At 46.6% G+C, this 12624-nt stretch overlaps 1 protein-coding gene across 1 annotated transcript; it reads right to left on the reverse strand.

Annotated features, from left to right (window-relative positions):
* Window positions 1-1455: 1455 nt before the first annotated feature.
* Window positions 1456-12253, reverse strand: LOC118173979 (myopalladin-like). The gene is made up of 7 exons (XM_035338952.1): window positions 12138-12253; window positions 5596-5669; window positions 4249-4311; window positions 3552-3693; window positions 2926-2949; window positions 2276-2395; window positions 1456-1718 (listed from the first exon to the last, which is right to left on the reverse strand). The coding sequence occupies exons 3-7, from the start codon at window positions 4309-4311 to the stop codon at window positions 1456-1458; spliced, it is 612 nt and encodes a 203-aa protein (XP_035194843.1). The 5' UTR covers window positions 5596-5669; window positions 12138-12253.
* Window positions 12254-12624: the final 371 nt, after the last annotated feature.

Raw genomic sequence — 12624 nt, forward strand, 5'->3', positions numbered from 1 at the left:
CACCTTTCCAGATTGGATTTGGTTGGGTGTGGGTTGACTCGAATACAGTGCTGTGTTCACGTGCTTGGCTTGTGATGTCTGAAGACGCTGACAGCACATGCACAGCTCTGTCACAGGTTGTAGGCAGCCCTCTGCAGCTTGGTAGGGCTGCAGTCTCTGAAGTCTGTGCTAGTTAGCTTCAGCCAGGTTCTGCAGCGGGCTCTCTGTAGGGTCCCAGCTGATTTCACTAGGGATTGACTGCCTGGGTTTCGTGGGTGAGCTTGGGGCAAAACGGACAACAGGGATCTGCAGGTTATTGAAGTAAACCCCATTTTTACTCAGTAATGTAGTAAAAAGTTCCTGTGCACTGAGAAATCTATATTGCAATATGGGCTCCCCAGTCATGAATTTGGAGGAGGGTGTTCAGAATTGTTAAAACAACTGGTTTAAAGTGGCTGAGCACATCCAAAAATAATCTATATCACGGAGAATGCTTTCTGTCACAGCGAGCCGTTTACACACGATGTAACAGTATCCCTGTAATGCATTACTGGCATTCAGCTGGGAGATGAGGCACACGTCTGCCTCGTAGCTTCCCCTTCACAAACAGTACTGAGGAAACTGCTTTGCAGTGCTGAGCTTGGACCTCTTAACTCTCTCTGTTTGAGGTCTCCATTAATGCCAATAAACACCTGGAAAACCCTGCTAAAATTTGGGGTGGAATTGTGAAAATGTGAGTTGTAACTTCTTTAGTTGCTCTGGAATACTTAAACAACATAACTAATAATGCCATAAGTACATAGTTACTTGAGAGTTGTATTTGGGGTAGGAACTGGCTTGAGTCTTGATATAAGAAGAAATGTTTTTTTTTTTTTTTTTTTTTTTTTGGGGGGGAGGAAAATCCCCATCTCCTGAGCAGGAAATGTCCCTGCCATGACACAGGACAGTTTTATTTCTATTTGGTGGGTTACTGGTTCAGTACTTGTCCCCTACAGAGCATCTCAAGCTTTATTTTGTTTTACAGAGTGGTGGATGGAAACATGAGGTGATGCCACTTGGTCAAGGCTTCAGAGGAACTTGGTGACAACAGAGCAGTTACTTGAAATTTCCAGGTACTGTGACCTTTCCCTTTTCTCTGCTGTGGAGCCAAAGGCCTTTTAGAGGATAATTATTTGGGGCTATGCTTTTAAAGTTACTTAGAGATAGGTGTTTCTGCAAATACCATTATCTACCTACCCGAGCCTTTGGATTGTTACATACTTTGCCAAATGGAGCTTGTGCTGTTGTGTAGCTAGGCTGGTGTTGCAAGCTCCTATTGTCATACAGGCAAACAACTCAGGTTGTTGCATGCCCATGTGTTTGATCTGTTAGGGTATGGGACACAGGAGCTTTGCAGCTGTATTGCTGGGATGACAAGTAAGTTAATTCCCTAAGTACGGTGTAAAACTAACCAAGGGATGTGATTTTCTCTTTGTCTTACCGCAGAGGAGAAGCTTGAGGTGAATTCTCATAAATGCCATGAAAATCTTCAGCTTCAGTCTTTGAATTCATCTGGCCAAAGTTTGTGGATTCCGCTCGATTCCCCAGCCCCGGGGTGTCTGTGCTGTAGGATGGCAGGCTGGGCGCGTCGCGGTCCTTGGCTGCAGCTTGGCTGTTCCTCGCGAAGGTGGGTTTCTTCATGGTGACTTGCACAGCTGGCAAGCGGGCAGCACCTGCAAAGCTTTCCAGCTCCTTTGCTCCTGGAAGTAGAATTGTCCCCAGGCCAGGCAGAAAACAGTAACGGTTCATCAGTACAGCATGCTGCAGTTACAGGGAGTGACACTAGTCTGTCTGTACAGGTGGGTGAGAGTTGAACCTGCCTGTGCTCCGTGTAAAACAAAATTTGCACAGCTGCAAAGCAAGAGCTTTGGCTTACACACAAAGTGCTGTTCTGGTTAGACAGCATAAGCCAAACAAGTCGTGTGTTACAACAAACAAGGTATAGATACAACTGGTGTGTTGGGCTAAGCTAGGATTCCTGAGGGGTTGAAGCTCAGGGATGAGACTTCCCTGTCAGAGAGATCTACATCTGCACCTTGTCATCCTGACCTATGAAGAGGAAGGGCCAGGAGCAGAAATGCAGAATAACTTGCATTCAGCTTTGAGAAGCACCCAAGCTGATGGTGTTTTGAGGGCATTTCTCTTTGAGCCTGCAGAAGGGTCTGAATTCTGGTTGCTACAAATGTGTGGCACTGACCAGCAGCAGATTAATTCTCTTGTGCTTAGATGCTCAGCTCAGAAATCCATATATGCTTACCTGGGCAAACAGAGAGACGTGCACTGGATGCTACAGATCCAAATTCATTTTCAGCAACACATTTAAATATTCCAGAGTCCTCGGGAAAAGCTTCTGTAATGACCAGGGTGCAGACTTCCTCTGAAACGACACATTCAGGCATGCTGTTGTACCATGAAAGCCACAAGTCTATGTGTAGGAATCAGTCACTGCAGAAGGACTGTTACTTAGTCGTGGGGCTTGGCAGCAATGAAATGCAAAAAAGTGATGCAAAGAGCATAGGAAGTCAAAGGATTCAGAAGGAGCAAAGGAGAAGGAAGGATCTTTCTTCCTGAGACTTTAAGGGAACAAAGCACAATTATATATATATATATCTGTATTTTTGCTAAATTACATGTTCTCTTGCATGGGTTTAAACCCCAGAAAAGCCACAGAGTTGATATGTTTTCCCTTAATGTATTGGGTACACGTCTTTGATATTTCATTGTTGTGGAATAAATTGGGGCCTTTCAGGTCTTTCTGTCAAAAGCAAAACTCTTTGCCTGACATTGGATGCCGTCTTCTAGCTACCCTTTGAACATGATTGTTTTATATTGGATGAGGTGGGGAAAACTAAGCTTGGGGTAGTAAAGCAGTGAATTGTCTAACAAAGAAATGTGCAGTGTACTTACCAGGAACTGATGATGAACAAGCCTCTGCTCAAAATAAGAGAGAACAGAATTAATTGGTTATAATGCCAGACTGGAAGAAAGACCTTCAGCCCTCTCTCCCTTTCCCAGCTCAGCTGTCAGTGAGATTACAAAAGGGACTTTCTCCCTTCTTGTCCATCAGAGGAAATACCATCTGGATAGGGGAATGTCGGGTTTGGCTAGGACCTGAAGGTACGAACACCTCTCTGCTGAGGTGGTATAGAAAGAGCTCCACTGACTTTGGAATTAGCCCAGCTGTGAACTTGGCCCACTGGAGCAATGACCTCATGCCTGGGAATATGATAAATGGTTTAAAATGTTTTCGTTTTTTTCTGTGAGCTCATCATTAGTTACAATGCACAGTGACAATGCCCTCGTGGCCCAGCAGTACCCCGTCACTGTGCCAGTCTCTTCCCATTGCTCCTGCTCTGTTCATGCACTGTCAAAGGAAGCATAGACTCTGCACAGCTGCCTGCAACTTCATTTGATACTTTTAACCTTAACTCAAGACTCTATAATATGTAGTCTCTTAATTTTTACAGCAGTTCTCGTTCCTGTTTTGTCCCTGTCCCAGTAAAATTGCATCAGGCAGGCAGAGCAATACCTACTTTTGCGTAGTATTCGGAAATCCGCAGAATCTGTTATCTGATCATATTCTCTGTACCAGTGAACGTGTAAGGTGGGTGTAGCATGAATGCGACATTCAAATACCACTAATTGACCCTTTGTAGCTCTTATGTTTTGTAGACCCTGGGGGAGGAGAAATTGGCATTAAGTGGCTGACATAAGATAAGTATTTCCACAGTGGAACCATTATTCTGGAACAATACACCCTTTGGTGAAGATGATTTGGTGTCCCTATTTTACTTAAAATAATTTATTTAATTCTAAATGTATTTGAAGAGGCTTTTGAATGGAGGTTTTTTCACCTGTAGACCAGTGCTTATTAAAATGCTTTAGCTTACTTATGCATTGAAATGAAGATAAAATTGCAGGAAAAAAACACAACTATTCCACTGGATACAACACAATAAGGAAGGTTTCTGTGAGAGATTTCCACTTCAACCTTCTTTGTAGGAAATAAATGAGATGAATTTATGTGAGTAATTCTGTCTGGATCAGCTATGAATTACAATGCTGGTTTGATAGCATCACTCATTAAGTGTGTTGGCTTTTTTAAAATGTGAATGAGCCAATGTTACAGCCTCTAAATATTTTCTGATAGAAAAAGAACACTCAAGAGCTAATGCTAGCAGTTGAAGTCACAGAACAGGCTGTGTTGCTCAGACAATGTGTGCTCTTTACCTTTGTAAACACAGGTGTGCTTCCATAGGAAGACCCAATCAGGCTTGCCGAGGGACTCTGCATCTATATATAGTGAAGAAAAGCATTTTTTTTAGCTTGAATTTCTGATCTGCAGAAACCTGGTGGTGTTGCTGGCACGTTATTTGAAACAGAAGAAGATGACAGTGTTTTTTCTGTTGTGCGTGTACCAGCCTAATGCATACCCTGCGGAGAGTCTCTGTTCGAATGCTCCAAGAGAAAATGCCTCACTGGACTGTTACCACCAAATCAGTAGAAAGAAGAGCTGGTAACTGGTAAGTGTTGCTGGTCTTACATTGTAAGCCAGTCCAATGCCCACATCTTGGGGTTTGTGTAAAGATCCATGTTGCTTTCTAGTAATTGTCCCATTCTACAGAGATCTGTACCTGATTTAGTTGGTTCCAGGTCTACTTGTCATCCGTGGTGCATATGGTAACTACAATGAGGTTGAACGTAGAGAAATGAGAAGGAACTGGTATTCTGTCTTGGCATTTTCCTTAGAGCTCAACTGACACAGAGCTTAGAATAAGGTCTCTGATTAATGAAGAATGGCAGTTTTAAGGTGATAAATATTTGCAGAGCAAGATACGACCTTGTTCTGTGGTAGAGTGTTGATATCTGCTCATATCCTTCTTGTTTAGCTTTTGAACCATGTGTCTCACGTATAAATATGCAACTGAAGTGTTTGGGTTTGTTTTGTTGGGGTAATGGTCTTTTTTATAATCTCCCTCTCCTCCAAAATAACCCAGGTCAGCTCTTTTCCTCCCAGCCTGAGTTCAGATGTCAGTCGGTCTCCAGATAGTCTGAATTCCCCAGCTCTTGACTGAGTATGTGCTCTAAATCAACTCTCTGTTCTGAAGTGAATCTTTGAAGGAGGCTGACAAATGGCTAAGCTGTGTGGCAGCCACTCAAGTATTTCCAGCCTTATCCCCTGCTCCATCAATTCTCTTAGCAATTCCAGCTAGGAAATGTTCCAAGACAGAAATCCTTTTTCCAGGGCTTAGGGTCCAGATCTTGATATTCATGATGACCCTTGCCTCTTTGTCACTTGTTGAATATGTGTGTGAGCTGATCCTTATGAAATACCTCTAAGATACTATAAATAATAATCTTAAAAATGTGTAAACTGCTCTTTGAGGATTAATGACTGAATTAAAGTGCTGCAACTCTGGTGGACTGACCAGCTGTTAGATGGCTGAGGAGCCAGTGGTCAGCAAAACCCTGGTGGCTTTCTATTTTTTCCTCGTGTATGTGGGAAAAAATAAGGCTGGATGGTGACAAAGACTTTAAGAGGCTGAATATAGTTGACACAACAATGTTTGCACTTACTGTAACATTCCCCTGGCCCTGCCAGGATGCTGAGTCTTGCAAGGAGGCCGAGCCTTCAGATTTACCCTGGGAACCTGAAGAGACAAACAGAAGTCAGCGTGTTTAGAGCTGTCTCACTTTCCCTACGACACAATGGCTATGTTTTGTGAACAGAACGTGTGCTGCTCAGAGAGCAAGTGGTATGTGCCAAAGAAAATAGTAACACCCTTCAGTATTTGAGCGTAGGCTTAGGTCACCTCCAGAGCACGGCGATGTTTAACCAAGGCTACTGGTATGGACCTTTGCAAAGTACAGAGTTAACCTGTGAAATCGGGCTCCAGGGTTCTGTTAGGGTTTTTCTGCGTGTTGATTAAGTATCAAAACAGATGCGGATAGGAGCATGGTGTAGAGATATAATGGCACCTCCACATTTAGGTACGTCTAACAGGTCGGTTGGCTATAAAAATCAGTGTATGCGTCTGAACTCTTCTGAGGCTTTGCATAACGATTTGGTCCAAATAATTTATGAGATATATTCTCTCTCCCTGCTTTCTGTCCTCCAAAACAATCAAAAGAGATTTCAGTGAAGGCTGTTTGCTTTCTGGTCGGAGTGGCCTGGTGTAGCCACGTGAGACAATGGGCTGCTTTAGGGCATCTGGATGAGAACATGTCACTGTGTGCCTCGTTCAAACCTGCGGCGCTGCCCTTGGCCCTGATCCAGCAGAGCAATTACGCGTGTACTTAGACCACCCGTGGCCTTCATATTTCTGTCTGTTGCTCTTGAGTTATAAGTATCCCTCAAGCAGTTCGAGGATGGCTCCTGTCCAAGGTTGTATCACACAGCCATCAGCAGGGCTGTGCTATGATGCAAGGACTGCTGAATAATCCTAAATCCTTGGATGTGGGAGGGCGGGGAAGGGAAGCCAATGTTATTGAGTTGCCCTGGGCTCCCGCCACAAACCAACGCTGGCTGTAGTCCACCCTGGATCCCCGTGGTGCTTGGCATTGCCTCCTTGCAGTCTAGCAGGTGATGGGCAGGGTAGTTGGTTTTCAGTACCTGTAAAATGGGCTGATTTTTTTCCTCCAAAGAGAAATGGTGGTAAAAATAAGACGTGCAGGTTGTGAAAGGAACTTCTGGGCTGACGTATCTGCTTTAAAGGTCTTCCCACACAACTGAAACAGCATTAACAAAGCTGCATCGTATGACCTACGCCCCCTTTACTTCTGTACAACGGAAGATGTAATTCTCCTGTCGGCACGCTGTCGCTCCTGGCTGTTCCACTCTGCGGAACGCTTTTTTTGGCTGTTCCAAATCCATGATCAATCTTGAATTGAGGAAGACGTGCATACAAACAGAAGGGACAGATGTGCCCCTGAGCAAGAGTAAGTGAAGTGGTAGGATGTGAGGCTGTGCAGGCTGGGGTTTAAGACCAGCGTGGTGGGGCACTTCAGGAGGTTTGCTCAGGGAGGTGGGACGTAGCTGAGGCAAGATCTTAGAGAGGGGATGGCACACTTGTGACAAGTTTCCAGCCATGATAAAATGGGCTCTGATCGTTAGCTCTGAACAGCTAATGCCAGCACTTGTGCTCGAGACAAATAGTTGTGTGGCATTATTCACAAAGTGGTGACTGCAGCTAAGGCGGCCTGATGTGGCAGAGGCCATGGCCAAAGATGATGGCTGTCAAACCTGCAAGTGAGACTGGACTGGTGCCATGCAGCACTCAGAGCAGTCAGCGTTCACCCAGTGAATGCCAGAAGCTACATTTGTGATGCTGCAGTTACCGTGCTCGAGGGAGGACAGGGTAATCCCTTGCCAAAGCAGGATCTTCCTAGTTTTATTGAGAGGAGGTTCCACGGTAGGGAATTCTGTTTGTGCCTGCTCTAAGTGTCGGCAGTTTGAAGCAGAAGCCATCCATGAGGTTCACGTTGCTTGCAGCACCCTGGTTTGTAGTCCAAGTCACCCTTGTGTGCACAGTCCGTGTTAGATGCTGTGATCTTACCTCATATTGTGTGGTTCTTTTTCAGTTTGCTTCTAGTGAGGGTGTTGGATGTTTTCACTGTTAATACTGGACTTGGATAATGAAGAGTTCAAGGGAATAGATTAAAAAAAAACAAAACACCTATAAGCTTCATTACCTAAAAAGGCAGCTTTTAGTCTGAAGCCGCCCATGAGACCTAATGCTACAGGGGCTCAGGATGTTTGGTAAGCCAGGAGACTTCCAGGGGTGCTGGATGTGCTGGCAGGTGCTGCTTTAGAGGGCAGGGTGAATGTAGGGGGGGTAAATGCACTTGGACCCTGATGCCTCCCTTCCTTTATGTGATCGCTCCAGGCCCTCCTGAGCTCCCTGTTCTCAGGTGCCCGGCGTGCTGTTCCTGAGTGTTGCCGGAGCACAGCAGCGACACACGCAGTGCTCTGGGCTCCCCGTATGTCGTACCCCGGCCCGTTTTGCCTCGCTGAGCAAGGCAGGCTAGCAGAAACGTTGGCACTGCACAGCTTACGCCCTTGAAAGAATACACAGCCAGGGCTTTACCTTGGCGAGTCGTTCCAGCAGTCTTAGTGTCTCCTGTAAATGTCAACCTTTACTTAGTGTAACCCTAGATCTTTGTGAGGAGGATGGAATTAGACTCAGCCAAATGAAGTGTCCGGGGACCTTTGCAACCCAACACCAGAATGATTACAAGGTACATACAGATCATGCTGCTGACATAAACCATAATGACGACATTCTAGCATTACCTGAATAGTTGACATGGCTGCAGAATTATGCTATATGCAACACTAGGACAAATTTAACATCGGGTTAGGAAAGTATTAAGGCTGCATGAAGCCCTTTTGCCAGGTGTTTAGATCATGGAAAACCCATTAAATCTGTTTTAGGATCAAAATGAGCATCTGCTGCATCTGAAATACACCGCGTTATAAAGAGCGTGTGTGTGGGGGGAGGAGGGCAGGCCTAGACTGCATCAACATATTAATGTAGTGGCATGCCTTTTATTTAGGAAACAGGCTGAAATAGAAATACAGGATAGCAACCTTCAGTCAGTTTGAGTGATGCGTTCTGCAAGCCATCTGCATGCACTTGGGGGTGGTGCTTATTTTTATAGAGGTCTTTAAACTTTGAGAGCGTACGCTAGGCACTTGGATGTCTTGTGGCACTACCCTATGCAAATTAACAGTGATTTGAAAGCAGGAAGACAAAGAATGAGGTTTTCCCAAAGGCAGTGGGAAGGCAAAAGCGCTGTCTTGAGCTGCCTTCTGTGCTACAGGGCTAAATGGGGAAGTCGTCACCACTTCAGCAGCGAGCTTTCTAGTTACAGGTTACTTGGTGACATGACTAGGTGCAATGAAAGTGGCTTCTCTGTTGTTCCTGGGGTGCTGGGGGTGGTGGTGAATATGGTGGGATTTCCATATATGCTGTCCAGCAAAGACAAAAAGGTGCGCAGGCTTCCAAGGACAAGTTTGCTGTGGGATTAGCAAAGACTTCCAAGCATAAACAGCACAGCTGCTGAGAAGTGTGTTCTGCCTCCATACCTGGAAGTCTTTGAGCTTAATGTGAGTTTGGCCATTGTACAGAGCAGGACGTCATGAGGAATGCCACATCCCCACCCTGTGGGATGTTGGTGTCTGTGGGCAGAGTGCCCACAGCGTGTTATCGCTCATGGTACACGTCCTGCTCACTGTGTGGTGTGAGAAGAGGGGCTCTCATCACCTCTCCATCCACGTTGCCCTCTGCTTGCCTTGAGGCTCCCAGGTCCAGCCCTTAGGGGTGAGCCCGGTGGCTCCAGGTGGGGCTGGGGGGGCGCCTAGCGGGGTGCTCACCCCGCAGGAGCCAGGCCTCTCACTCAGCGGCTGGGAACGGGCAGCAGACCAGGGGAGGGAGTGAATTGACTTTGTCCCTCCTGTCACGCACCTCCTTTGGGTACAGCTGTTTCTCAAGGCTGGAAAATCCTGGCTGTCCCACCCCTTGTTCGGGCGACAGCTGAACTGCCGACGGACATCGGACACTTGAGTCAAACTGGAGTCAAACAGTTCCTAGAACCAAGTGACCAAATCCCTTTTTAAGCACCGAAATTAAGACACTTAGAGCTTATTTTAAGAGATGCTAAGCTTCCACTTGAAATCATGAGGGTCCAAAGAGGGTAAAATAAATCTCAAGGGGCTCCTCAGCGGGAAGGTTCTCATGCCATGACCACAGCCTGCAGCTGTGGTTTGGGCGCCGCAGCGGGCACAGCTTCAGCAGCTCCTGTCGGCTGATGCTCATGTGGGAATGGTCTCTATTGTCCCAGAAATGGGGGTTTTGTACCCCCTGTGCTTATTTTTTTTAAGTAGAAAAAGTCGCAGTAGGCCATTCAACCAGCCAGTTGCCCGTGTCACCCTAGAGTGCGGTGGTGAGTCATCAGGAGGATTAAGTTAACGGGGCCAAGGAAGAGCGCAGCCTAGCCAGCTCGGTCGTTCGTGTGGGCACACCTTCCAAGGAGGTGGAGATCTCATTCCAGCAGGCTTAGGAGAGCTGAATCGTGTGGTCAGTGCATGGAACTGTGCATGACTCAGGGGTTTGCTATCCGGTGCCCGCAATGACTTGCTGTTTCTCTGTGCATTACATTTGCACTTTCTGCAGCGTATGATGTGTTCTGATTCCTGCTCTCCCCAGACCAGACCCGATACTTATGAAGAATTTTTTTGTGAGCAGCACTGAATGAGTTGTGACTTCCATAGCATGGGATGGCAGTACTATATTAGTAATTACCAAAACAGAGGAAAAAAAAAAAAGCCTCTTCTGTCCCAGAGCCTCTTTCTTTTACCTAGCATTTAAATTGCATTGAACAGGAACCAAGAGAAAGCACGGCCTCAGGTGGGACCACATTCAAATGTGATGTCTGTAGACTGATGCCAGTAGTGAAGTTGCCCTCAGAAGCAAATAGTAAGCTGGGGTAGCTTTTGCAGAGCCTGCATGATATCTTTCTCCTGCTATAGCTTCTGTCATCTCCTGTCACACAGGTGTGCCCTGGGTGGCCATCCTGCAGCGTATCCTGACCATCAGATCCTTCTGCCCTGCAGCCCTGATGCTTTACAGCTGGTGGAGCAGTAGATGAACCAAACCTCCTGAACTCTGCCTGCCCTCTTACCCTGCTGCCTGTGCTCTGCTGTGCAGCCGAGAAAGGCGTGGTGAAAGCAGAGGTGAGTGACCGAGTTTTGTGCCCTGACCTTGGCACCTTGTCCCTGCTGCCTGCTGTGCCCCGGACAGGGCAAGTCACTGCACAGGGTCAGCGGCACTTGGCCTCCAGGCCACCAGCCACTGTGCTGTATCTGGGTGAGTCACCTCACCTCTGTGCCCGCTGTGATTTCTGGTCTTAAATCCTGTCCTGCGTCAGCTCCACCAGCACCGGTGATGCTGGCACACGTTCAGCCCATGGAGCCACCAGCAGTGGGGACAGGCAGTGCCAGTGCTTCCACGCACGGAGCAAATTCCCTGGGTGAGATTAAGCCCTTAAATTAAGCACAAAACCTAGGTTTTCCCTTGAGAGTGTTTGCATTGTGAGGCGAGTGTTATTTAAAGCTCTCTCGTCTCCAGTTTCACTGACATGCCAGGAGTGTTTTTTTTAGCTTGCTGGCCTCCCAGCAGCAGGGTGTCCGTCTGGCTGCTGGGGACAGCCATCCCTGTGCTACTGTCCTGTTTTTTTTTTTTTTTTAAGTTATTCCAGACACAGAGCTTTTATACAGAGCATAAATCGTGTGCAAAGTGCAAATAATAAGAACATCACTAGTTTAGAGGCGTGTTTGTAGAATTAGACGATGAAATTAAAAGTGTCAGTTCCCCAAGTCGTCACTGTTCAAGCAGCCTAAATTAAGCCATTGCTGTACAGTCAAAGAAAACGTTAAAGGGAAATCATTTTACAAAACCCAAGCCATTTCACAGAAAATGGAGCTGGCAAAGTGTTCCATAAAATTAAGTAACTTGCACAGATGTTTCTCAAATGCACAATAAAGTTACACCTGCTCTGTGTTTTCTAATTTTGACACTAGGAAGCAGAAGACCAGCCTGTTTCAGCTCTCACAATCGGCTCTAATGACAGTGGCATGTGCCATTTCCTAGGTTCAAGGGGAGCAAAAGGTTAGTTTAAGCGAGGAGCAATGGCATTTGGGCTTCCACAGCGCTGTGTGTGCCTGGCTCGTTCTGAGCAGTGAGCTCTGTTGTTGGGGAGCCCACGCGAAGGCTGGGCATGGGTTGTGCGGCAGAGTCCCCTCCAAGAAATCTGAGCAGCCTAATTTTAGCTACGTGTGGGGCATTTGAGCTGGAAGCAGCTGGTGTCATGCAAATCTGTCGGCCTGCCAAGCAACCTGAGTGCATTGCTAAAGCAAATATGTTAATTTCCACCCAAAGACAAGCTAGAAAGCCAGGCCTGGGTTTAGCTTGCACTTGACTCGATGTAAACCCAAGCAATAGCTTTGTAACCACAGATGGTGCAGTGCCCAGGAACTCAGATTTTAATGCCATTTCATTAGAAAATTGAGGCGTGACTTATTTTTCTCACCCCAGATTGCATTTTGTGCTAGCACGTACCTGTTTCTGTTTACAAGTGGTAGAAAGCTTTTCTGGTCATATACTCTCTGCTCCCCTCTTGTGAAAAGGCTTCTACGCTAAAAAGTTCATCTAATGAAAGCCACCGGTGGCTTGAGCCTAAATTGCTGGTGGTCCCTTGATCTACCAGATATCGTGCTGGTTGCTGAGGAGTCTATCTAGGAAGTGATCTCAGCAGGTGCTCGGGTTTCTGTCTTTTTGGCAGCTGACACACCAACTTCCTAGGTAGAAAAGTCCTAAAAATACATCAAGGCTTGAAATTTCTGTCTGCCAGAGAAGGAGAGAGAGAGGCTGTCTGCTAAACTCCTGCTCAAGTGTCCTGCAAGCAAGCTATAATGCTTAATGGCTGGAAAGTCTCAGGAAAACAGAAATGCCCCACGTAGTGCCTGCTGGGTGGGGGCAGCAGTGCCCATCTGCTCTGCAAATGCTTCACTTACAGCAGTGCCGATGGACGGGGACTCCAGCTGTG

This window comes from Oxyura jamaicensis, chromosome 13 (assembly GCF_011077185.1).
Source record: "Oxyura jamaicensis isolate SHBP4307 breed ruddy duck chromosome 13, BPBGC_Ojam_1.0, whole genome shotgun sequence".
NCBI lineage: Eukaryota > Metazoa > Chordata > Aves > Anseriformes > Anatidae > Oxyura > Oxyura jamaicensis.